Here is a 27705-nt window from a genome sequence, read left to right on the forward strand (position 1 = left end):
ATAAGAGAGGGAGACTAGACCAAAATCTCAGATGATTGAGATAAACTATTAGATGATAGCAGGCAATGAAACTAATTATTTTGACCACCCTAAAATCGAATTACAATTAATTCATACGAGAGGGAGACTAGACCAAAATCTCATATAACTGAAATTAACTCTTAGATGATATTAAGTAATAAAACTAATGGAATAAAATTGAATGACAATTAATCCACATATATTCCACAACCACATCCAATTAGAGATCGACAAGTATTTGTGCACTCAATAAATTGACAAGACTCAACCCAAAGGAGTCCCCCATTAGAATCTCAAATGGTCTATTAGGGGCCCTTAAACTTTTTCTCGATAAAAAATATTAAAGGGGCTATCATTTACACACTACAAAGCAAAAAGCATTTGCATAATCATTCAAGATTAGGGGACAAAGGGTTCATTTCAACGACAAAACTTTTAGTAATTATTGATTGAGTTAAAGACCTCATCAAACCAGAGTATAGCTTAGATGATGGATGTGGTAAAAGGGAAGTTCGATTATTGTCAGATTATATCGCAGTTCGATTAGAATTCAACTGCGTTGAAGATTTTTTTAAGTCGAACGAGTGTTTTTTTTTTTTACAAGTTCGGGCTCAAAAGTTTGATTTGAATTTATGAAAATAAACATTTGAACAAATATGATATTAATTTTCCTCCATGTTATTTTAAAGATAATATAAAATACTACATTATATTTTTATACACACATTATTATTATAATTGATTATTATATAAAAATAACATACTAATTAAAATATTAAAGAAAACAAGGATTATATTTACTACAACATCGAATATTGAAATATGAACATGAAATTAAACAATTTCATGAGAAGTTGATTAAATAAATGAATAGGTCTTTTGTGAGACGGTCTCATGAATCTTTATCTGTGAGACGGGTCGACCTTACTGATATTCACAATAAAAAGTAATATTTTAGTATAAAAAGTAATACTTTTTCATGGATGACCCGTGAGACCGTCTCACACGAGTTTTTGCCTAAATAAATATCAGGAATTTTACAATGACAGAATTTATTGAAGTGTTAATCATGTTTCCTCAAATAGTAAATAATTTCAGCTAACTTGATTAACCACAAGGTTTAGTGTCATAATCACTTAAGGTTTGATAAGACAGAAGATAATTAAAGTTTTTTTAATAATGATTTAACTAACACTTATTAAGATTTCCATGTGGTTATGTTCCCTAACTACAGTGTCATGGTCCAGCTAAATAGGATTGATTAAGGTCGTCTCATTTAATATTTTCGTAATTATTATTAATTTAAAAATAAAAATAAATAATAATAATAATAATAACAACTGAACCATTAATCAAAATCTTTCAATTTCAATGTCTCCCACGAGTGTTCCTTTTTTTTCAAATTTTTCGGGCTACCATTATGATAATAATTAGACGGCACTTCCCACCAATTTATGAGATATCTATTATATTAATTGGGACATTACTATAACCACAAAACATAATTAAATTAAATCAATTTAGTATATATGTTCATTGATAGAATTAAATATGAGATCGACCGACAAGTTGTTTATATTTTTTTTATTTTTTTTCTAATTATAATGAGAATTATTTCAAATAGCATACAGTAATTTTAGTCATCTTATTAGTTAAAGTTCGATAGTAGTACAATAAATAAATATTTTCTACACATTTATTTCCATTTTCACTGAATCTTGACATCATATAAAATATTATATATTGACATAAAAATAATCAATTTATCTTATTAAAACTAATTTTAATTAAGTAGAGATAAACCAACTTACAAAACTAATGTTAAGATACATATACATATATACATATATATATATATATACATACTATACATACACCTTATTTTTATTGTATTATTTGTCATTTTCTTATTTTCTAGGGGTGTTTGTCATGTACGGGAATGAAATAAAAAATATTACCATATTAGTTTTATTTTATTTTTCACGAATAAGTTAATCAAGTTTCACATTTGACGGAGAGATGATAATTAGTTATAATTCAATCTTGCCGCTTGCTAAAAATATTACATCATGTTATACTTTAGATATATTATAGTATAGTTTAAAAGTTCAAAACACAATATATATATCGTGAACTAGCTAGTAGGATACCAAACAAGGTGCTATTTTAAATTTATCATAGTTTAGTTCAATTACACCGGTTTATCAAAATTTATAGTTAGTGATTATCTTAATTTTAGTTCAATTTTATCACTTCACTAAAAGTTATAACTAATGATAATGATACAACTCCATCATTCAATCATACAACCGTACAAACTTAATATATCAATCGTTCTTTTAGCAAGACATTGATTGTTAATGTAAACTAGGCTATTAATGTGATTCCTATTACTATTTACTATGATAACTTGAAAATATTTACGTACGAACGAGTGAGAATGTACCTGGAGTTTTCTTTTTTTAAAAAAAAAAAAAAAAAAAAACCACTTCATTCATTGCATGGTTAGAAGTAGATAATTGTAGAAACACAATATTTTAGGAATAATTAAATTTTAAATATACATACTATCTTAGGAAGTTAAAAAAAAATTTGTTTTGACGTTCAAAACATTCATTGGATGTCGTATGATTTAAAACATTTATATGATGTTTAGATATTTTTATTTTTGCGTATTTAATGATGGACACCAAATCAGTGCGGGATTAGCGAAGTTGATTTGTCTTGTAACTCCTGATGAACGGATCTTCCTCCTTCGATCATCAAATGAAGTCCACGATCAAATATATAGATCGCACTAGAGATCTTAACGATATAACATCGAAATTGGATCGCTGAAATTTTACAAATTTGTGGCGTTGTGGCGAGGTCGTGGCAGCCTGAGGTGGAAGAAGGTGGCCGAATTTTTGTTCCTCAAAATATAAGGTGAACGAAATTTGCTTATAGGAGAGGATGGAATTTTTTTTGTGTGTAATTGTGTATTGTTAGGCTCCGTTTGGTACGTGTGATGGGATAACTAAATGATTAGTAATTTGATTGATATGTAGTTGATAAGGAATGATGTGTAATATTGTTTGATTAATTATTTTGTGTGTGGTAGAATTTTTATTACTTGGATAACTTTTTCTTTGTCAAAAATGCCCTCAGTACCTCAAAGTAATTCCCACAATAGCCTTCAATAGCAATCCCTATCCCACAATCGAAATCCCAAAATTAAATACCCTATTCATTTGGTCAGAGGGTAGAAAATATCTTGTTCAAATTCTTCCTTGAAGATGAGGTCGACAGCGATTTCTCTTCTTCTACAGTGCATCAAAGAAAATGAATGGTGAATGCACGAAGCACAATTAGACGCGGACTTCTGATTCTGCTTGGGTATGAGTATTTTCATATATGAAATTAACGCGATTTCTTTTCTGCATATGTTTTACACAAAACACACAAGTTTATAGATCTGAAGATGGCCGGTTGCAATCTGTGAAAGAAGTATGGTTTTTGTAAGTCATTGTTTTGTTACAAACTTGTGATTTAATAATTTTTGACAACGACGAAGTTATAAAAGGCTCCGTTTGGAAGCTGTCGTACAAACCCATTTGCAGAAAAAATTGGAAGGTAGGAATAAGTTTTTCTTATTAACCTATGATCTACATAAATTTCCGTATTTCGAATGCAGTACACAATTTTATACAAATTCATTAAAATATCATAGTGGTTGACTATAATCTCCTTCCATTTTGATACGTTTGGCAAAAAGTTAAGCTGAAACAATAATAATAGTTTTATGTATATGCATTTTGATTTTGATTTAAATACATTTGCATTTCACGTCCAAAGTTTTATCTAAGATAGTATAAATTGTTCTAACATGATTCTCGTGTATCATTGTTTGTGATTTTGCTGTAACACAACAATTGAACTACTCCGTTTGTAATTTCCGAGGACATAAAAAATTTCAAACACCATTCTTTGTTTTTTCGTAGTTGTCATGGAATTGAAAATGCCACCACAATGTGAGTGAGGGAACGTGGCCATGGTTTTAAGGACGGCTGGTAACTACTCAACCCGTCCTGGTCAACAATACTACATATGTCCCGTGGGACTAAAACATCGGAAGAGATTTTTTGGTACGATGAGTACCATGGCAGAAATGCAACATCGACCGTTGAACCATTGTTTAACAACGATACCAACTCAAATGCTTTTGAAGATCATTCATGTTCTAGTAGTAATAGAAGGTGTTGTATGCACAACACAATGAATTCATCCCGTAGCCCATACGATTCTCCTTCAAACCAAGGTCATCCGTATTCTACGAATAAATTTGACGAAACAGTATGTGCCAGGTCATATGAAAGAGAAGATTTACCCAGTGAGACAATGAAGAGCACAGCTTATGGACGTGAACAAGCTTGTTGCTGTTTTGGTTTCCTTTGTGCGTTGATCTGTGCCCTTTTTCTACTCATCATAATCCTTGTCATTAGAATGTGATATATGTTGTCTACGTATGCTTATAAAAATGAAACACTGCATCGTTGAACCCTATTTGACATGTATTTTCCGTAAGTTCCTTATTAATGCAGTGTGTGCAAGTGTTTTATTCAATCTGTTACTGATTGTTCATTAAAAAATTGTGTGATTCATGCATTCTTCCTACTTATATGACTATGAAACTAACATCAAATAATAGTGCAGCAATGTCTATATGTACAGGAATCACTCAACGGTAATGTATGTTTCTCAATATTTCAATATTGTATTACTTTAATAATATCTTTTCATTTGCATGTGAATAACAATAAAACTAGGAGTACATAATAGTGGCACAATGTTTATATTTCTTCTTGTTTTATTAAAACATTAGTACACAATTTCTCTATGACTTGAAGTGTCACCAAGGTGGTACACGCTGTGCAAAGTGTACTGTATAATGTGCCCAGTTTTTTTATGTTTTATTATTCAGTTGACAATGTAATATGCCTAGTTGTTGAAAAACGTTTATTTCCTTTTTTTTTTAAAAGTTTGTGATCATGATTTTTCCTAATTTGAGTAGGTGTTGACCTATATTGGTATATCACATCATTGTATTACAATTTCCCTTTGGAATGACCTGTATTTATAGTTGGGTTGGTAACTATATTTAATGGTTAGTTTACTTTTCTACTCCTTAAATACCATGTTGCTTTCTTTTTACGTTGCAAATCCAGTGTGTTCTTAAGCTTCTGAAAGCTATTGTCAACAGCCACACAATGTCAGTGACATACAAAGCAGCTTCCGATGAAAAGTGTAAACACGAAGTACAGAGTCGAAGTTGTTACCCTCTCAGACGACGAAGATGAGAAGTAGAAAGAGATACTTTTTTCTGACCAGAAGAAGATTCAACCTGCTGCCAACAAAAGGCCATCAGTTCAGTTGAAGTCCACGACACAAAAGGAGAATACACATTGCAAGTGGATGGATGACTACAATATTGCTATGAAGCTGCCTATAAACACCTCCAGAAAACGTTGTGTCAACAATCCCGCAGCTACCTCTTCAAAGCGGCTTGTGATCAGGAATGACGCAACTCCATATATAGTAATTGATAGCTCCGACGATGAGAAAGATGCACAGTGAGACTATCTACAGATGTCATCTGTGTAGATCGTTTTGTGTGCTGCAGTTTGCTTTCGAAGTTGCTCTCGTTGTTTGTCTTCTACCGTTTTCCTACATTATCGTACTGGTGTCGTAATGTTTAATCGGTGTAGCGTACTAGTGTTAGTTTCCTAGTCATGAAATCCATTGGGTACATGCACAGAAAGGCAACATGACACTGCATTTAGTTTATTTTGATGTGTTTTGTTGTTGGTGTCATGATATGTACTGAACATGCATCCTACTTCTATGTAATATTGTCTATGTTTGTATAAATAGTTGTTCCAAACTAATGCAATCGTTGTTTTATTAAACATCTGAAATTGTGCACTATTTCGATAGTTTTTATTAATTGACAACATTTTTGAAGTTGTTTATTTTATTTGTAAAAGTGGGTATTTAATCAACTAAACAGAAGTTGTAATCGCACAAGAAACATTTACACATAATACGTGTCGATCTAATATATAACTTGATGTGCCGGCCTACTGATTAATCTAATTTACATAAGTCTCCCCTTAGAGTCCCAAACAAAGGAAAAAATTTGTTTCAGAATAACAAACTTGAGACATGTAATGGAAGACTCAAGTAAAGAACATTCTGTAATCCTTGGATTAAAGTCACCTCCACACGGGTCATGTGAATTATAACGTAATTTAACCCAAAAAACATATCGATTTGAAACCTAGGGACCAATATTTTGTTCCCAATTTGAAGTATGTTCATTATATGTGCTATTAGAATGGACACATACTAAAAAAAGTAATAGAACACAACCCAGATAGTACACGTACACATAGAAGCCACTGTCAATACAACTTCTACCAACACCAAGGTACGATCGTAACTAACAAAACACACTTCAAATGTAGTTAAGTTACACACCGAATTCATACCAAAATGAGCGTACACAGCCTACTCGTATTCAACGGCATACCAAAATGTTTTCCCATCAAAAATTTCAAAACACATACCAACAAGAGTTATGGATTCAACAGCCTTTTGCTTAAGCAAAGCCTACCGTCACGATCGAGCTTCAAGAACAGACTTATTTTGTTCGGGTTATCCACCAACATCTCCGCAACACGGACTTTCTCATCAGAAGTTAACTCCGTAATGGTTTGTAATGTGTCCAGCACGTTGTCCATAGCATTTTTTTTCTGTGCTTCAGCTAACTTCTTCTCCGCAGCCATTTATTTTATGAGGTTGGACATTGTCTCTTTCGTGATATCTGCTAAGTTATTGATTGCAACAACAATTTTATCGTCACCTTCATTTATTTTTTTCCGTTTCTTTGACTTCACCTTCGTACCTACACTTGGGTTGGACGGTGATGTATGATTTACAGACATTGATTCTCCATCTCCTTCCAATGGCCGATATACATCCTCCATGTGAACTTGGACATCATTAGGTACGTGTTCTGTCAAATTTAACACATCATGGACAACAGCTACAAAACTCTCCGCTCGGCTACCCGTTGCTCTATCATTACCAAATATTTCACACCAGTCTTCATAGTATGGCCACCGCTTGTTTCGCATTACACATACACTGTTGTCGACCTACAACATGTTTTGCAATGACATCACTTAACTTTAAAAAAAAAGAATGCAAACAATTTTACGGGGAAAAACTACCTTCAATTGTGCTTCCCACGCCTCATTTGTAGCATCAAGCATGTTTTCCATCTGATTCCACCCAATTCCACTTTTGGCTAACATAGACGACAAAGAACTGTAGTTTTTCTTCCACAAGTGGATTTTGGAAGTTATATGTGGATGGCCACGTATATCAGTATCCGAAAATGCACTTTTCATGGCCGATTCCAATAAAGGTAAGTAGCCGTTGCGAAATCCATTCTCACTTTTATATCCTTTTCTTATTACATCTTTCAAAGCTATAATTAGCACCTCTTCCTCAGGTGTTGTCCAACAACGACGCGACTTATCCGCTTTTTTACCTTGGCAATTAATGCTCTCGGTTGTTGCTAAGCTATCCATCGCTTTAGGTATTCCTTTGTCGTACTCCTGGGAAACATAAAAAATACATGAGCTATATGAAAAAAATAGAAAACCGTATGGTATACAGAAAAACACAACGTAACAGCAAATTCTTTATAAAATATCTTCAATTTCATAGAAAATAATTGCTACATAACATTTGTGCATCCACGGTTGCAAACATACGCAAACACCATCGGTATCATAATTCAAAACGAAAGTAAGTTTACAAACACACTTCTAAAAAGAAAACAACTTTGTATTAGTTGTGGTACATCGACATCGCAAAGTTATCTCTCCACGTATCCCACACAGTAGAGGAATTGAAATTGTCAACGAATTCATCATCGGTTTCGGAAGGTGGGTTTACTGTGTCATCTTCCATGTCTTCGAGAAGCATGTCCAGAATCTGAGATCAGATGAAATTATGTAACAAAATGCAAGCCATAATGATTCTATTTTGCGTTTTCAATGGGTAGAAAGAAGGACTTCGCATGATAGCCCATCTTTTTTTAAGCAGACCAAAAGATCTTTCTATCACGTTCCTCGCTTTACTGTGTCTCCAATTGAACAACTCTTTAAAATTCTGTGGGGCACATGTGCGATTGCCCCAAGCATCCCTATGGTATGGTACTCGTCTATATGGGGTCAAAAATCCATGTACGTTTGCATATCCATTGTCACACAAGTAATAACAACCTACAATTTAAATCATATATTTATTTCAGTAAGTATTATTGATTTACGTTCATGGTAACATGAATACAACATAGTGACTAGAAAGCACAATATTAAAACAAATAATTTAACCTCTTTGAACTTTCAGTCCATCTTCCCGAGTTAATGCATCACAAAGAACTCTTGCATCTGCTGCCGATCCTTCCCACCCACATAGAGCGTAAATGAAGTTCATATCTCGGTTGCACACACCCAAGACATTAACGGAAACGGTTCCTTTTCTAGTTCTATACTTTCTTTTCTCAGAAATTGGGACATGAACGTTTACATAGGTACCATCCAACGCACCAACACAGCCCTGAGAAAAATTTAAATACGCATATAAAAATTATATGTCATTCTCGGTATTGCACATCGGTATGCTTGAAATATCTTTCTTCTCTTATGACATTTAAAAAAAACATCGTTAAATATTACCTTGAACCACTTCCATGTCTCGTCCGTGCAGGTGTCATCGACTACAGAAGGCTTCACAAGCAGTATATTATGTAACTTGAGGACCGAGCCTAGAACTTCATGGAAATGAGCGCTGATTGTTTGACCACTTCGTACATAATCATGACCAATTATTCGACTCTTCTTATGATGTGCCAAGATAGACAAAAACATAGCCACTTTTTCTTCAATCCTAACATATCTAGAATCTCCCAAGCCTCTGACATGATTTAGCAAATGCATTTCTATTCATCCTCAAATTCACAACACATTGAACATCTCAAATTTCGATAATCCTACGCATATGGTTTATTTGTGAATTCATTCTCTGAGTCATGGTGTAGGAAGATGATGTTGTACGTACTTGACTCCGGCGTTTTGCGAGTAATCTCGTACGATGTCGTAATAACAGACATACCGTACAAAACGTACGAATCATCATGTGGTGTAGCAGCACAAACAGAATAGTGTAACGACGTCTACTGTCCATTCGCAAAATAACTTCGAAAGCCAAAAAAATTTAAAAAAATTTCTTAATCTGCAACAAAATTGGTTAATAAAAAATTCAAAGCTACTACAGCAGTATAATTTTGAGCATTACGACAATAAAATCATGTTACTAAGGACGATATATCTGCAGCGTAGGGAGTACATAACAAAAAAATACATGTCAGTTACGAAGAAAAAAACATAAAGTATGAGGGGACAAATATTTTATCTCACAAATATTAGTTATTTAAAGCTTCATCATCAAACGCAGAAAACAAAATATTACATACATACGAGTTCAATAAATTCAGATATTCTAGTGTGAAGGTTCAAAAAAAATACACTGCCAATACCATGAAGTTAATGAGCTTTCTTGCACCAGCAGATCTTACGTGATTCCAAAATCCCACAAAAGTTTGTCATATACATTATCGTATGTAAAAAAAACAAAATTCGTAAAACATTCGGAAAGTATTTCTTCAGTCTAAGCATATAACATTCGAAATCTTGGAAATTTAATTTTTGAAACTTCACCTACGAAACAGGTGGATGTCTCTTCAGATCTGTTCTCCGATAATGTTTTTTGCCTTCATTCCTTCCATTTCGGAGTTTCTCTTTCAGATGTGCGTGGCAGAGAAAATTTTCGGTCGGCAACAAAATTGGGAATCAAAATCTAGGTTTAGAGGTTGTCAATTTTATGTGATTTTTTGCAGGGCCAATTTCGTATTTTGACAATTATTTCCTTTTGTACTGGGGAAGGATTCATTTAATACTTGCAAGAGTGGTGGACCGATTTTCCCATACACACAGTGCAATAATCTATGACATTGTCAGTCCACCTCTTTTAAAATCGAGACAAACATGATATACACAATCTATCACGATTTAATCAACTCTACAAAACAGAGCCTTATATTACATGTTATCAATATTTGATATCATATTAATAAAATTACAATAACTCAATTGTACTAGGACTCCTAATCATAATCTCACTGGGATTCTTTTCTTTCATTAATTAAAATTCTTATGCAGTATATATCATGCAAAGACAACTTTTAATAATGCATGATATATATATATATTTATTTATATCTCCATATGTGTGTGCGCCCTCTCCTCCCCTCACACCCCTTATCCTTATCCCTCCGCCAATCCATGTCTCTTCTCTTTTCATTCTCTCCTACTTCCTCCTCCTTCCATTTTCATTTCTCCATTTCTTTATATATCGCAATTTCTCTCTTCATCACCGAACAACTTTTGAGATCGTTGCTTACCGTAAAACGAAGTTTAGAAGATCGACAATATATTTCAGAATGACAGATAATCGAGGTCCAGAAGATCCCAATGTCCTCTATTTACAAGCGACACATATGTCATCAACAGTTTCTTCATTAACCGTTGATGATATTGTCAAAGTGAAGAGGTCAGACAATTTGATTTGGAAGTTATACACTGATAATTATATACACAATCATGTACTTGCATATTTAAATCATATGGGTTTCTATAGAGTTTTAGAATGTGGCTCTCAAGTTTTTGATAATCATTTGATTACTGCTCTTGTTGAACGTTGGCGACGCGAGACACACACGTTTCATTTACATGTGGTGAAGCAACAGTCACGTTACAAGATGTTTCAATAATTTGAGGTCTAACAATTGATGGTAAAGCAATAACTGGAATAGATTTGTCACATAAAGTTGAGGAATGGAAACACATCTGTTTGGATTTGTTGGGATTTGTGCTATCATCAAAACATTTGAAATGTGGTCATTTGTCTATGACTGCACTACACGATCATTGCATGTCTAACCTTTTTAATGATGATACTTCAGAAGTAGATGTTGTGAAATATACCTGTTGTGTAGCGTTAATGATTATTGGAGGACAAGTAAGGTCTGCTAGACTATTATTTTTGCAACTGCTACGAGATATTGATAACGTGAATTCTTATATTTGGGGTAGTGCAGTTCTAGCATTTCTATAACGTGAGTTGTGTAACGCGTCACGTATAGAGAAGGCTACAATGGCTGGACCTTTATATATCCTGGAGGTATAATTAATGTAATGTGATTATTTAACACAATGTTATTCTTAATTTTGTTGATCTATTTTTATTATTATAAGCAGATATGAGCATGGAGCATGATTAAATGTTTTAACCCCGACCGAGATAGGTTAACATTAGTTGTACCTCCCATCGATCCAGATTCTATTATTCCAATTTCTCCATATGGTTCACGGTAATATATAAAAATTATTGTGGTAATATCAAATATATCTCTTATAATTTTTTGATATGTAATTGTTTTTGTTAAATTGTAGGTGGAAAATTGGATTTAGTTACATACATTCGTCAACACATGCTGTAAGAATTATAAGTGATTCTCTAGATCGTATGAATGATAATGAGGTATTATAGAATTTTAATATTAAATAGTGATTAAATGAAGATTATTTTTGTTTTGATTAAATGAATTTTTAATTTGAACATTTATATTTTTTACAGTTTAATTGGATCGTTTACAAGAGAAATGACATAGATGTAAAGATGATTATTGATTCATACGAAAAAAAATATGGCGATGTGTTTGTCCCCTTATTTGCTTTGACATCGTGGAGATGCATCGTCCTAATGGGGTTATGCAACAACTCCGAAGACGACAATCAATTCCAGTGTCTGCCGTCGACAATGATGATGTGCATAATATCACGAGAATAGGTCCTCGAAACACCAATCGGAGAGATTATGATAAAATTTCAATTGAGTTGTGGAATAGTAGGTTGATGTATGTTACTAAAGGGGTACGACACGGGTGATCGATGCAAACTGACGAAGACTACTTCCAATGGTATAATCGAATAAATGTACGCACCATATCACCTACAGTTAATGTGGTTGGTTTTCAACCATACCCTTACAATGCTTTTGCCGGACAATTTAATGTCCAGAAAAATTTCAGTACGTCTTCTCCTTTTTCGCATTAGTCATCATTCGGGTGCGGGACTGATATGGTTAGGCAACCAAATGGGTTTGCATGAATCTCTACTACTATTCCGTCAACTGATTTGAATATTGCAGTAACCTCTACTACTCAACCTGGTTTTTTCAGTGATTCAGGGATTGCTGACTTTCGTTCGTTTGGTCAGCAGAGTTTTCGAACTCCATCTTGGTCGAACATACAAAGTTTTACAAATTTGCTTAATGTCTGTGCTCAGCATATTGTGCATGACATTCGACCACATAAAAATGTTATTTCACCTATTAGTTTTCAAGGTACTCGACTGAGGAAAATCCTGAAGATGTAGGATTGTGTAGAGGGACGAGAAGGCGCAATCCACCTGATTGTGGAACAGGGAGCCATTTGTATCATTGTAATTATGACTATGATTCTTCTATTTAATTTTAACTATATCATTTCTATTGTTGTACCGTTTGTATTGTTGCATCGTCTAAATTGTATTATTTCTACAATATAGTAATCATAAGCAAAAGATAAGATGAACAAAATCAGAAGTGCCGAATAAAAAAAAAGATACAAAATTAAACAAAGCTGAAATCAAACATATAAACAAACACGTCTAAATTTTTTTTTAACATTTACACATCTAAACACAAGAAAATATACAAGTGAAAGATAAGATGAAAAAAACATAAGTGACGTATCTGTCCTCAAATTTGTTGTTCTTCGTTTCGTGCTAATCTGCGAAAAGTAAATTAAAATTAAAGAACCCCAAACTTTAGTACATGCAATGTCTCCAATATACAGTAATAAACAAAGAAAAGCATGAGATCACATACCTCATTCATCTAGCATCAGGAATCGTTGATCACGGCTCAGCCTCGTCATTTTCTGGTGGTGGCACTCCCGATGCATCCCATTACCGCTGATAGTCATACTGAAAATGGAACGGAGGAATGAACGGCAGAGGTGGAGGGATGGTCCTTGGGTCAACACCCCCGTGGATTAGTATTGTGCGCATCATGGACTCGACATAGGAAAAATGTTCATTGAAGTTCGAGTTGACTTGTTCCTGATGAGCCATGAAGGCAAGAATCTCATCTAGTTTGTCGTTTTGGGACCGCCTGTGGGGCTGTGGACGATGCGGGACGGCGGTGCTCGATCCACCTGTATCTCCCTCATGAGTCGGGAAGTCTAACTTTCATTTCGCGTATTTCTGCTGCAAGTCCTGTCCACAAATGGGCATCATTGGTTGCAGCCACTCCTCATCATCACGGAACACAACACCTGCCCTACCACACAACTCTGATATGATAGTGGGAAAGAAAATCCCAATGTGACTATTATAAACGTTCATCATGATTTGAGAATTGACGAGCTTTCCCACATTGATGTTTTAACCCTGAGATAACGCATATAGCACCACGGCCCACTCTTTTTGCACTTCACTCTTGTGTGAGACCGGCATCATTAACCTTGCCAAAAACAAATTCCAAAGGGAAATATCAGCCTTAAGATGTTTCTCATCAAAACAACTCGGTGGCCCCCCTACTGGTTTCCAGATCGCCCATGGATGACACAGGGTGTTGAGTATCATAGTGTAATCAGGGGCAGCAACTAATGCCTGGAAGGCGGAATCATCGACCTCGGGCGTTTCTAAAAATATATTGATTGTACCCAAATAAAACGACACAAGTGTACCCCAAACAAAGGCCTTGTCATCCGTCCTCTTACCCGCATTGGCATAAAATTCTCGCACCATCGATAACACCGCCGCCCGCGTAAGGTTCAGCTCCAAATTTCTCCCATCTCCGCCTCTCCATCCCCACAAGAGGTCCTACGTATTGATCCTCCCTTTGTCTACAAAATCCCTACTCGGTTATCGGGTTTCTATTAATTTTGGCATGATCATACCTAGCCCGAGCCGCCTCACTCACAAATCGAGTTTTATCAATGGAATAATAAGAAGAGGAAGAGCTGGGATAACCTTTCACCTTTTTTGGAGCCATGGTGATAGGAGATGGAGGTGGTCAAGTGTGTTGGAGAAGATGACCGGACATTGGAAGGTTCTTGATTCTTAAGGAAGAGTGCGACCCGTTGCTTAGAATCGTGATATGGAAGGGATTACTGCAGAAAAAACGAGAAGAGAGGGATTTTAAATTTTTTGTGAAGAATGAGAGAAGGAGAAGGGGAAGGGGAGCCGTGCCCGAGCGGTAATGAGAGAAGGGGAAGGGGAGCCGCGCCTGAGTAGTAACAAGTTACCGCTCGAGTGCGACCTTTGTGCTGGAAAAATTTTTCAGCGCAGCTCGCGCTCTAGCAGTAAGTTTTTCTAGCATAGGTTGCGCTCGAGCGGTAAAAAGTTACCGCTCGAGCGCGAGCTTTGCGCTGGAAAAATTGCGGCGCAAATATCATGGGAACATGGGATGCCAAAAACGCCCATTTACCACATGAACAATAACTCTTTGATAATTGACTACCTGTATATGTTGGCCACGACTTGGTTTTCCAACAGTTGCAACCGAAGCAGTTTGCTCATGTACATCATATTTGGCAACACGATGTTCACTAGACTTTCTCGCCCATTTCTCATACTTCCGACATGCATAATCTGACCACAACTGATTTTCCTGAACCATACGACCACATCTTGTCACACGATCATTGAAATATTTTACGCATCTCAGAAGTGACAGGTGTACTATGGCAGATATAGAAAGTCTACGAGCACCCTTCAACACACTATTTAAACACTCCGACATATTGGTTGTCATCACCTCACGACACCAAACACCGTCATGAGCCAAACTCCATTTCTGTTTCGCAATTCCAGCCAAATATATGTACGCCGAAATGTTCTTTTGCTTGATTGCCTCCATTGTTGCTTCAAACATACAAATTTGATTTTGTGTTCCTGCCGCCCAGCATAAATCTTTCAAATGCACGTCTTTGAATTTATCATTAAATTTTGAACACACATATCTCAAACAATAACGATGCACACCATAAGGAGGTTGAAAATATGGTAGATTTTCAGGTGCTCGCACAATTCCCTTATTGTGACACCCTGACCCGTAACGATAAAAATACAGCGGAATTTAAAATTTTCTTTCAAATGGAAGGAGTTTCAAAATACATTTCATAAAATGTTTACAAAATAAATACATGATCATTCAAATGATATACAAAACACAAAACAATCATTTCTATGATCATGTCCCAAAATGATAACAAAATAATCTTCCTTCTCATCTTCGTATGCATATGACTTCTGACCACAGTCAACGTCCTAGTCTGTCGCTCTTATCTGCATCACATGAAAATAACTGAAATGAGTATAAAAACTCAACAAGTGGAACTCTACATAGCAATGATACATATTATACTCTGTAAAGCATGACTTTAAAATCATAAATACCATCAACTCTGAAACATGAATACTGTAGCAATAACTGTAGCAATAACATAGCAATAGATAGCAATACGATGGTATTTCTCTTTTCTCTGGTTGGATTGATATCAATAGTATCTCTGACTGTGGTTGCAAATATCCCATCGATATAAATCGATAACTGTGAGGGATAAAAGCCTATGGGCGTTGATCAACTAATTGCATGCAATGCTCTGACTATGATTCAATCAATCCAATAAAACATTTGAATTCTCAATAGCATTTAAACAATCACTTTGGAAACTATATCTTTTATCTTATATTCCCTTTCCAATAAATGAGACATACAATGCCTCCAATAGATAATCAATGGAATCAATACATAACAATGGCTCAATTGAAGGGAATAACACTTTGAAACCTTTGAAATACAATATATATAACATCATGTGAGCAAAGGGATGAAATTCCACTTACAAACCAATAGAACACCTCCAAACTATACTCTTGGTACACCACCTACAACAATAATCCACAAATAACACCAAAATCAACTCTATACCCAAAAATACAAGTCAAATAATCCATTAAACCAACCAATACATCAACCTATAGCATCTCATTACCAAAAACCATGATAGAACTCAACCAAAAACTTACCTAAGCTTCCTAGCACCAAGGAGAACTTCGATCTCAAGTCGAAAATCGAACTAGATCCACGAATCGAAGATAGGAAGCAAAAGAAAATGGAGAAAACCCTAGCTAGAAGAGGGAAAAACGAGAATGGAGGAAGGAGATAAGATAAGGTATGGCCAACAACTCCCAAAAAGTCACTTAAAATCTCGCCCATACCTTGACCGCGGGTGCGCTGCCACAAGCACCGCGGGTGCGCTAAGCTCACGACAATCCAAACAATTCCCTGAACTCGATGACCGCGGGTGTGGTCCTGCAATTACCGCGGGTGCGGTCTCACCGCGGGTGCGGTACTAACACTGCCGCGGGTGCGGTGATGCCACGGCCTCCCAAATCCAAAATCATGAACAGTACACCGCGGGGGCACTCTTCTAAGAGCGCGGGTGCACTCTTGCTACGGCAATGAACAAAACCAACGCAACTAAAATCGATCCGAAACTCTGAAACGAACAATCAACAACAACTAACACCTCAAGACAATAATAACCAATAATACTATGGCCCAAAACACAACTCTAAACATCTAATCACATAACCCAAATAACAAACGAAACTTAAATCGTACCGTACACCGGGCTCGGCTATTACAATCTCCCCTCCTTAGAGGAATTTCGTCCGCGAAATTAACGTCACTGCACGAACAACTCAGGATACCTCTCTCTCATCTCATCCTCTGGTTCCCACGTAGCCTCTTCGATCAAATGGTTCCTCCAAAAGACTTTAACGATGCCGATCTCTTTGTTCCTCAATACTCAAACTGTGCGATCCAAAATCTGGACCGGAATCTCTTGGTACGTCAAATTCGACGTCAAGTCCAATGGCTCGTGGTGAAGGACATGGGAAGGATTCGCAATATACCTCCTGAGCATCGATACGTGAAACACATTGTGAACTCTGTCAAGATCTGGCGGTAGAGCTAATCTGTAGGCTCGATCACCAACTCTGTCCAAAATCTCAAATGGACCAATGAATCTAGGACTCAACTTGCCCTTCTTGCCAAATCGCATCACACCCTTGAGAGGTGCTATTTTCAGGAACACATGATCGCCAACCTCGAACTGCAAAGGCCTACGACGAACATCTGCATAGCTCTTCTGTCTCGACTGAGCAGTCTTCATCCTCTCTCGGATCACAGCAACAACATCGGCCGTCTGCTGGACCAACTCTGGTCCCAACATCTTCCTCTCACCAACCTCATCCCAATACAAAGGCGATCTGCACTTCCTGTCATAAAGTGCCTTATACGGTGCCATCCCAATCGACGCCTGGTAGCTATTGTTGTACGTGAACTCCACAAGTGGCAATTTAGAATCTCAGCTACCAGAATAATCAATAGTACAAGCTCTGAGCATATCCTCAAGAATCTGAATGACTCTCTCTGACTGACCGTCGCTCTGAGGGTGATAAGCTGTACTAAACGCTAACCGCGAACCCATAGCTCTGTGCAAACTCTTCCAAAACTCTGAAGTAAACCTGGGGTCACGATCAGACACGATCGACACAGGGACACCATGAAGTCTAACAATCTCTGCAATATAATCCTCGGCATACTGATTCATGGAGTACGTCGTCTTGACTGGGAGAAAGTGCGCTGACTTGGTCAATCGATCAACAATAACCCAAATGGAATTGAAACCTCTCTGCACTCTGGGAAGACCAGTCACGAAATCCATCGTAATATGCTCCCACTTCCACTGAGGAATCGGCAATGATAGCAATGTCCCAGCAGGTCTCTGATGCTCGATCTTCACCTGCTGACAAGTAAGGCACTGAGAAATGAACAAAGCAATATCTTTCTTCATACCTGGCCACCAGTAGAGTCGACGAAGATCCTGATACATCTTCGTACTGCCTGGATGAATCGAATACGGCGCGGTATGAGCCTCTGTCAGAATGTCTCGCCGAATATCATCGCCAATAGGAACACAAATACGGCCTCTGAAAGTCACCAAACCAGCACCATTCGAACCAAACTCTGAGTTCCCTCTCTCCACTGCTCTAGCTCTCAACTCTGTCAACTGAACATCAGTCGACTGCTCTCTACGGATCCTGTCCGTCAAAGTAGCCCGAATGACCAACGCTGAAAGACGAGCAATGGTTCCCGGAACTACCAAAGAAATATCCTCTCGATGCAAGTCCATCAACAACGGCCTCTAAATCAAAGAACTCAAAGAAGAACTCGACTTACGGCTCAAAGCATCGTCCACCACATTCGCCTTCCCTGGGTGGTAACTGATAGTCACATCATAATCTTTGACCAGTTCTAACCACCTCCTCTGCCTCATATTGAGCTCTTTCTGGGAAAACAGATACTTCAAACTCTTGTGGTCTGTGAAGATCTCACACTTCTTCAGCTTGGCAAACAACCTCTTCTCTCGCAACAACTGAAGAACCACCCTGAGGTGCTCTGTATGAAGCTCTCTGGTCTTGGAATAGATCAGAATATCGTCGATAAAAACAATGACGAAGCTATCCAGATAAGGCTTGAACACACGGTTCATCAGATCCATAAAGACTGAAGGGGCATTGGTCAGACCAAACGACATCACGAGAAACTCATAGTGACCATACCTAGTCCTGAACGCCGTCTTAGGGACATCGGACTCCCTAACCTTCAACTGATAGTAGTCTGACCGAAGATCAATCTTCGAGAATACAGTTGCACCATGGAGCTGATCAAATAAATCATCTATCCGTGGCAACGGATACTTGTTCTTGACAGTCACTTTGTTGAGCTCTCTGTAGTCGATACACAGACGCAAAGAACCATCCTTCTTCTTGACAAAAAGGACCGGAGCTCCCCAAGGCGAATAACTCGGTCGAATGAAACCCTTGTCCACTAGATCCTGCAATTGCGCCTTCAACTCCTTCATCTCGGTAGGGGCCATCCTGTACGGAGCCTTAGAAATAGGAACCGTACCTGGAGCTAAATCGATCGAAAACTCAACATCCCTATCCGGCGACAAACCCGGAACATCATCCTCAAACACATCAGCAAACTCCCTCACAACATCGATATCATCAATATTCAACTTAATCAATCTATCCACATCCACAATAGAAGCCAGAAACACATCACAACCTCTACACAACAACTTCTCAGCCACAAGACAAGAAATAAAAGGAAGGACCAGCGAAGTACCTGTGCTGGCGAGAACTCCTCCCTGGCCATCATCTGCAAAAGTCACCTTCTTAGCAACACAATCGATAACTGCACGGTAAGTCGAAAGCCAATCAATGCCAAGAATAACATCAAAGGCAACCATAGGGATAACAATCAAATCAGCGAAGACAACTCGCTCCTCAATCCGAACAGGGCACGCAAACACAATCGATGTCGGGCACAACACGTCCCCCGAAGGCAAAACAACACTAAGCTGGAGGGGAAGAACAGAAGGAACTATACCCAAAGATCTCAAAAACAATTCAGACATAAAAGAATGAGTAGCACCAGTATCTATCAAAGTCGTAGCTACTCTACCTGAAATCAAAATAGTACTAGAGATCAATGAAGAATCATGATTAATACCTTCCTTGGTCATCGAAAAGATACGACCTTGCACCTTCCCTTGGCTAGCTCCTCGTGGACAATCTCTGGCAACGTGTCCTGCCGTGCCACAACGATAGCAAGAATGAGTGCCAAATCTGCACTCTCCTCGATGATGCTTGCCACACTTAGGACACAGTGGCTTCTCGGGATCAACTGGAACTGGCGGTGGTCTAGGACTCGACTCCATCTTGCCCTTGCCCTTGAAACGATCCCTGCCCCTCTGATTCGAACTCTGGCCCCTCTGAGCAATGGCCTGGTGTCTCGCTTGCCTCTCCCTGGCAATGTCCTTCTCGTCCTGCTCGGCCAACAAAGCTTTGGACACGATTTACTTGAAAGTCACGGCCTTGGACATATTGATATCACGACGAATCTCAGCTCTAAGGCCTCGAATGAAATGAGCGCCTTTATCTTTGTCGTTGGAAGCAATGTAAGGAGCAAACAAGCAACCCTCATCAAACTTGAGAATATACTCACCAACATCCAAGCTCCCCTGTCGAAGCTCCAAGAACTCCGTAACCTTCCTCGCTCGAAGTGCATCAGGGAAATACTTGTCATAGAACAAGTCTGTGAACTCTGACCACTTCAATGTCGCAACATCAACTCCAACTTTCGTCGCATTCCACCAAATGCGGGCAGCCTTAACCAACTTGAAAACGGCACAACTGATCCTGTCTTTGTCCTCGTACTGGAGATGATCGAAGATCGCATCTAAAGCCTTGACACACTCGACAGCAACTAAAGGATCGGTGCTACCTGCGAATTCCGGTGGATCCATTCTCTTGAAAGCAGAAAAGACGGCATCAGTGCCAACAGCCTGAGCAACTGGAACTCTACCTTGGCCTCTACCCTGTCCTGTTCCTTGCAATCGAAGCAGCTGCTGAATCTGATCACTATGGACCTTGGCCTGCTCCTTAAGCAACTTGCCGAACTCGTCGACAACTATCGAGGAAGAACTATCCTCACCCTCTACTGCTTTCCTCTTAGGTGGCATACTCTACAATTGCTCACAAGACACCAATCAATAGATAACAATGAATACATAGATGCAAAGAAAACATACCCGGACAGTTGAAAGTAGACGAAGTCATATGCATTGGTCCGAAGAACACTGCTCTGATACCACTAAATGTGACACCCTGACCCGTAACGATAAAAATACAGCGGAATTTAAAATTTTCTTTCAAATGGAAGGAGTTTCAAAATACATTTCATAAAATGTTTACAAAATAAATACATGATCATTCAAATGATATACAAAACACAAAACAATCATTTCTATGATCATGTCCCAAAATGATAACAAAATAATCTTCCTTCCAATCTTCGTATGCATATGACTTCTGACCACAGTCAACGTCCTGGTATGTCGCTCTTATCTGCATCACATGAAAATAACTGAAATGAGTATAAAAACTCAGCAAGTGGAACTCTACATAGCAATGATACATAGTATACTCTGTAAAGCATTACTTTAAAATCATAAATACCATCAACTCTGAAACATGAATACTGTAGCAATAACTGTAGCAATAACATAGCAATAGATAGCAATACGATGGTATTTCTCTTTTCTCTGGTTGGATTGATATCAATCGTATCTCTGACTGTGGTTGCAAATATCCCATCGATATAAATCGATAACTGTGAGGGATAAAAGCCTATGGGCGTTGATCAACTAATTGCATGCAATGCTCTGACTATGATTCAATCAATCCAATAAAACATTTGAATTCTCAATAGCATTTAAACAATCACTTTGGAAACTATATCTTTTCTCTTATATTCCCTTTCCAATAAATGAGACATACAATGCCTCCAATAGATAATCAATGGAATCAATACATAACAATGGCTCAATTGAAGGGAATAACACTTTGAAACCTTTGAAATACAATATATATAACATCATGTGAGCAAAGGGATGAAATTCCACTTACAAACCAATAGAACACCTCCAAACTATACTCTTGGTACACCACCTACAACAATAATCCACAAATAACACCGAAATCAACTCTATATCCAAAAATACAAGTCAAATAATCCATTAAACCAACCAATACATAAACCTATAGCATCTCATTACCAAAAACCATGATAGAACTCAACCAAAAACTTACCTAAGCTTCCTAGCACCAAGGAGAACCTCGATCTCAAGTCGAAAATCGAACTAGATCCACGAATCGAAGATAGGAAGCAAAAGAAAATGGAGAAAACCCTAGCTAGAAGAGGGAAAAACGAGAATGGAGGAAGGAGATAAGATAAGGTATGGCCAACAACTCCCAAAAAGTCACTTAAAATCTCGCCCATACCTTGACCGCGGGTGCGCTGCCACAAGCACCGCGGGTGCGCTAAGCTCACGGCAATCCAAACAATTCCCTGAACTCGATGACCGCGGGTGCGGTCCTGCAATTACCGCGGGTGCGGTCTCACCGCGGGTGCGGTACTAACACTGCCGCGGGTGCGGTGATGCCACGGCCTCCCAAATCCAAAATCATGAACAGTACACCGCGGGGGCACTCCTCTAAGAGCGCAGGTGCACTCTTGCTACGGCAATGAACAAAACCAACGCAACTAAAATCGATCCGAAACTCTGAAACGAACAATCAACAACGACTAACACCTCAAGACAATAATAACCAATAATACTATGGCCCAAAACACAACTCTAAACATCTAATCACATAACCCAAATAACAAACGAAACTTAAATCGTACCATACACCGGGCTCGGCTATTACACTTATGCCTATCAGAAATAAGACACATACCATTTTCACGATGAACAACATGTCTTCCTAGGTCTCCAAGAATCATTTCCAAAAATCTGATGTTTCTTCATCCACAATAGCAAATGCTAGCGGTATAACCTGATTGTTCGCATCCAGAGTGACAGCGATCAACATTTTGTGCTTGTATTTGGTATACAAGTGTGTATCATCGAAACTAATTATTTTTCGACAATGCCGAAACCCATCAACACACGGCATGAATGCCCAGAAAATATAGTTCAGTGTCTTACTCATTTCAGTGTTGGCTCTGAGATGCTTCCACTGCACAGCTGTTCCCGAATTATATTTGGACAAAGCATACATATTTTTTGAAAGTAATTGAATGGAGCTCTCCCATGTACCATAAGCAATTTCCATAGCACGTTTCAAACTTCGCTATGCCTTCGTATATGAGATTTTATATCCATATTTATCTTTCACATTTTCGACGTTATACTTAATCTCTTACGAAAGATCACAACGAACAACTCCCAATAGCGTATGTGCCACCATATCACTGTTCAAATTCTTATGGTCTATACCAACAGAGGTAGATATACATGTGTGAGCCCCGTCATATTTTGTTATTTTCCAATAACCAGTTTTGGCTTCAAAGAAGCGCAAAGTCCCCATCGACAAATGACCGTAGAAATTTTTTTTCTGCAACGTAATTTCCACAAACTGCGTGTGCTATCCACGACACGGTACTCACGCCTGACCACTCTAACTGAATAATCCTTCACAGATGCAATAAGATCATTCTTATCTTTAAATAAGATATTAACGCATAATTCACCTCTATCCGGATTGTAATAGCTTGTTTGCATTCCAGAAGGTACATCGACAGAATCAGGAGGCTCTTCCCCGACAAATTTATTATCTAATGTTGCATCAACCAATATGGAGTAGGATTTTGTTCCGACGATACATTGATATATTGATCCCAAGACCCAATTACATCATCGAAATTTATATTACCGAGTCCTTCAGTAACCCGTGGAACATAAGATTCTAGATCCTGGAAACCACCATATGTAGAAGTATTGGGTTGGTTATTGAAACCTGAATCGGATGCATGTGGAACGTAGGATTCAGGATCATCAAATCCAACATGACGCTCAATTGAATTTGCTTCCACGCATAAATACAACATAAATATATTGTCACATTGCATTATAAACTGTAAAGCATCATCATCAACGAGATTGACTTGAATTTCATGCCAAGATGATCTCTCCATAAATTAATATTTTGTTGACAACTTCAGAGAAAAATTCGTTGGATCGATTCCTAACATTTTATGCACAACTTCAACCAACTCCAACAAATTAATAGATCGTAATACTCGTATCGGTCTAACAAATGGAATGCTATATTGAACCGATCCATTATCGATAACTATATGACCACCAAAATATAAGAGTACATTGATGTTAGATATTTTGCCGATGAAATTTGAGAGAAATTTATGTAGATTCAAAGAGGAAATTGATAACTCATTCATCGAAGTTCGCAAAAATTATATAGATGAAAAATGCTGAAGAATATTTACATTTCAATTATTGAAATTCACGTGAACATTCAGAAATTTAGAATTCACGTGAAAGATTCAGGAAATGAACGGATAGAAAAGAAACAATAAAAGGAAAAAGAATATAATATACAAAGTCCGTGCTTTGTAAGCACGGACTCTGTCCACGTAGAGCGTCCATGTTGGAGCGTCGTTCTTCAACGTGGAGCATGTCCATGATTCATAAGCACAGATTTCAGTAAATTAGAATATTTATTAAAAAAATTAATTTTGAAATAAATTTATATTTTTAAATTATTTTAAAAAAAAACCCTACATATCATCATATCCTTTTGATGGAAATTCGGTCTTTGGGTTCCCACGGGGCTTTGTCTCATAAAAGGGTTCCACTGGGGCTTCGTCCTCACGAATATCCATTTACTTACCATCACAATTAAATCACTTCCTTCCAAACATTCTTCCCCGTTTCCATCACTTTAATAAAATACATGCAATAATATCATTTTTCTTTTAAAGAAACACGTCTTTTAGTATTATATTTTTTCATCATAAAATTCCATAATACTTCAAAATTAACATTTTATCATTCATTACAGCATTCAGGACACTGATAGAACGTCTACATTTTTCAGGTATAAAATGACCGTTTTGCCCCTGAAACCCTAACTTTCCCAATTTATGCTTGGACCTTGAAACAACGACCCAAACCCATCCAACTTAACATATAATCTTAAAATACACTTATAAACATTTCTTAGACGTAAACTTAAGCTCCTCGACTAATTTATCAATTCGTTTTAAAACTTGAACCTACGCCCAGTTTTAACCCGAATCGATTCGAAACTTAACCAAAATTTACCAAAATTTGAACCATAGCTTATTAACACCTAATCAGACCTTATGCAACCCAAATCAAGCCATTTAGAAACTTCAGAAAATCCTAGACAACCTACTGAATTTTCCTAGCCCTTGTTCGAACCCTAGCCCTGGCCAACATCAAATCCATCGATCCTAGCCCTTAACCATCATGTCCAGACCCTAATCAACCATCCTAAGACCATGACCGAGCCCATAACAAGCTTATAGACCAGACCTAGCAAACCTAGCTTGAACATCCCTCAACCCGTCACTCCACAAGACTCACGCACCTCAAGCTTCAACCTACGGCCTTCCTCCTTACACTATCCTTCCCTAAAGACATCTAGGACCATGGATAGACCCTCTCAGGACCCCTGCACGTGACCCAATAATAGCTAGCAGCCGCACCCTTCAAGGACCAAAAATGAAACCCTAGTTCATCTACAACCCAAAATCGTGCAACCCTTGTCCTCACTTGTTCCAGCCTTCAACCATGCACCTAAGGGTCCCTAATTCCTCTGAAATTCATCGCTTCTTATTGCCCTAGCGTGTAATCCCCTTCATGCATCAACATCATGAATAATTATGCAAGAAAACTCAAGTTTTGATCATGTATTGCCATAAAAACGAAAATAAAAGAAAGTATCATATTTTTCATGCAAACATGTATTAACACACATAGCATGGTATGAACCATACATGAAGGAAGATTAAGGTGTGCTTTTACGAATTTCACTCACGAAAAATAATCCTTGATGCGAGGGACATTTGCAGAGAGACGAGGGAGGAAGCATGCTGCATTGTTTTTCCCTTCAATTCACGTGAATGTGCTGATGTGTGGTGTGTAGGTGCATGTGCTGATGGAGAGTGAAGCTCTAGGAGTCTAGTACCTGCAGGCGTGTGGTTTTAAGTATTTTTATAGTTTGGAAACTATATATTGTGATATAAACAATTGGGTAGGAGTTTAGGCTTAATAACCTTAGTATAATAGACCCATTAGGCTCACTATAATATAGTTAAAATATTATTTAGGGAATTTTCCGAAAATATTAGCCGAGTTCCTAAAAAGTCCTTATTTTCGTTAAAAATCGATTACTGGTTTAAAATACGACTCGGCGTGTAAAAACATCTTAAAAAACACCATTTTCGAAATTATATTATATTAAATAATTAAATCTTAAAAAACACCATTTTCGAAATTATATTATATTAAATAATTAAAAATAATCATTAAAAAAATATTTTTCTTTTACCGTTCCCGGTCTCCATTCCTCGATCGCGTCTTGAATACCTTTAGAAAACAATTTTTATGCATTCTAATAGAAAATCATATTTTAAACATGTAAATATGCCAACCACATTTAATTCATACAATTAAAATAATTTGATTAAGCATTTTCCCTTTTTCCTAGATTAGCATGCAATTGGATTACGTTATCGCATTTTGGACCTTACAGGTACTGTGGTTACAGCTAAGATTGATCAATCGACCCAAAGATTAAAGGATGGTAACAATTAATGAACCGACTTCACCCTAAAAGGAAATTTATACGTATAAGGATGAAAGGAAATGTTTAAGGTTATGCAAATGTTCATGCTAAAGTTATTTTATAAATGTAATTTTCACTATTGCATGTGAATATATACGTATTACTTTTTATAATGGTAAAGACATGTTGAGTCAATATATTATAACGGTAAAGACATGCTGAGTCATTAAACTTTAAAACTTACAGACTTGAGGCGTGACTTCGTGAGCTTTTCGCAACAGGCAGTAGGTATAACCCTTTAGAAGATACCGCTCTGATACCAATGGTGACGTACCATACTTTTAAACATACTTAAAAATTTACGGAAACTAAAATTTTTTCTTAAATAAGAAATTCTCATTCAAAGTGCCAAATAATTAAAATGCTTGAACAAATATTTGAAATTGTAAACAAATTGCAACAAGTACTTGTTTAAAATATCATAAAGTAATTCGTTAAAATAAATATGAGTAAGCAATTTTATCATGCATAAAAAATAAAATCCTTAAAAAGTGAGGCGGTCCTCGGGTTAGTCCACTGCACAGTCTGAGACAGCTCACTGATCCCCGCCTCTCGTCTCCTCATACTCGTCCTCACCTGCATTGATCAAGTCTAGTGAGTCTAAAGACTCAACATGTCTAAACTGAGAATAGCAAGTAACGTATAATAAACCACATGCATTTTAAAGTAGCACATACGTAACTTAACTTTGAACATATTTGCATAACATAGACGTGCCATCAATTCATAAACATTTTCATAAACGTATTTGCATCATACATACATAAACATGCATAGTCATCATCATTTTGCGTAGAGATATGTTTCGAAACAATTGACCCATACATAATGCGTCTGTTCAGACTAAACCACAGTAGTGGGCTGGCAGGAATGTCCACTACCATATACATAAGATCCCCGGTCATACTTTAACGGGTAAAATTGGTCCATGTTCATACTTTACCGTTTTTCAATTCTGATCAAAACACATTCATACTTTACCGGGGCGGAGAGGTCCCCGGACACGTTCTCCGGCTTCGAAACCCGTTCATAATTTTTCACAAGACAATTATCATACCTAAAAAACATAAAATATTTTTAT

At 37.3% G+C, this 27705-nt stretch overlaps 3 protein-coding genes and 1 long non-coding RNA gene across 4 annotated transcripts; 1 reads left to right on the top strand and 3 right to left on the bottom strand.

The window, feature by feature from the left end:
- The first annotated feature begins 3381 nt into the window (after positions 1–3381).
- On the top strand, positions 3382–5941 carry LOC140809678 (uncharacterized). The gene is made up of 3 exons (XR_012113153.1): positions 3382–3518; positions 4002–4749; positions 5261–5941. It is a non-coding gene; the product is annotated as an uncharacterized lncRNA (long non-coding RNA).
- A 612-nt stretch (positions 5942–6553) lies between these two features.
- Positions 6554–9964, bottom strand: LOC140809898 (uncharacterized). Its single transcript, XM_073167677.1, has 3 exons — positions 9852–9964; positions 7293–7682; positions 6554–7217 (listed from the first exon to the last, which is right to left on the bottom strand). The coding sequence occupies exons 2-3, from the start codon at positions 7653–7655 to the stop codon at positions 6846–6848; spliced, it is 735 nt and encodes a 244-aa protein (XP_073023778.1). The 5' UTR covers positions 7656–7682; positions 9852–9964; the 3' UTR covers positions 6554–6845.
- Positions 7783–9040, bottom strand: LOC140809899 (uncharacterized). The gene is made up of 3 exons (XM_073167678.1): positions 8811–9040; positions 8466–8691; positions 7783–8354 (listed from the first exon to the last, which is right to left on the bottom strand). Exons 1-3 carry the CDS (start codon positions 9000–9002, stop codon positions 8071–8073), a joined length of 702 nt encoding a protein of 233 aa, XP_073023779.1. The 5' UTR covers positions 9003–9040; the 3' UTR covers positions 7783–8070.
- Positions 9965–22727: 12763 nt separating the features above from the next.
- LOC140810270 (uncharacterized) lies at positions 22728–23063 on the bottom strand. Its single transcript, XM_073168144.1, has one exon. The coding sequence runs from the start codon at positions 23061–23063 to the stop codon at positions 22728–22730; it is 336 nt and encodes a 111-aa protein (XP_073024245.1).
- Positions 23064–27705: the final 4642 nt, after the last annotated feature.

The sequence above is a fragment of the Primulina eburnea genome, chromosome 13 (genome assembly GCF_022965805.1).
Source record: "Primulina eburnea isolate SZY01 chromosome 13, ASM2296580v1, whole genome shotgun sequence".
NCBI lineage: Eukaryota > Viridiplantae > Streptophyta > Magnoliopsida > Lamiales > Gesneriaceae > Primulina > Primulina eburnea.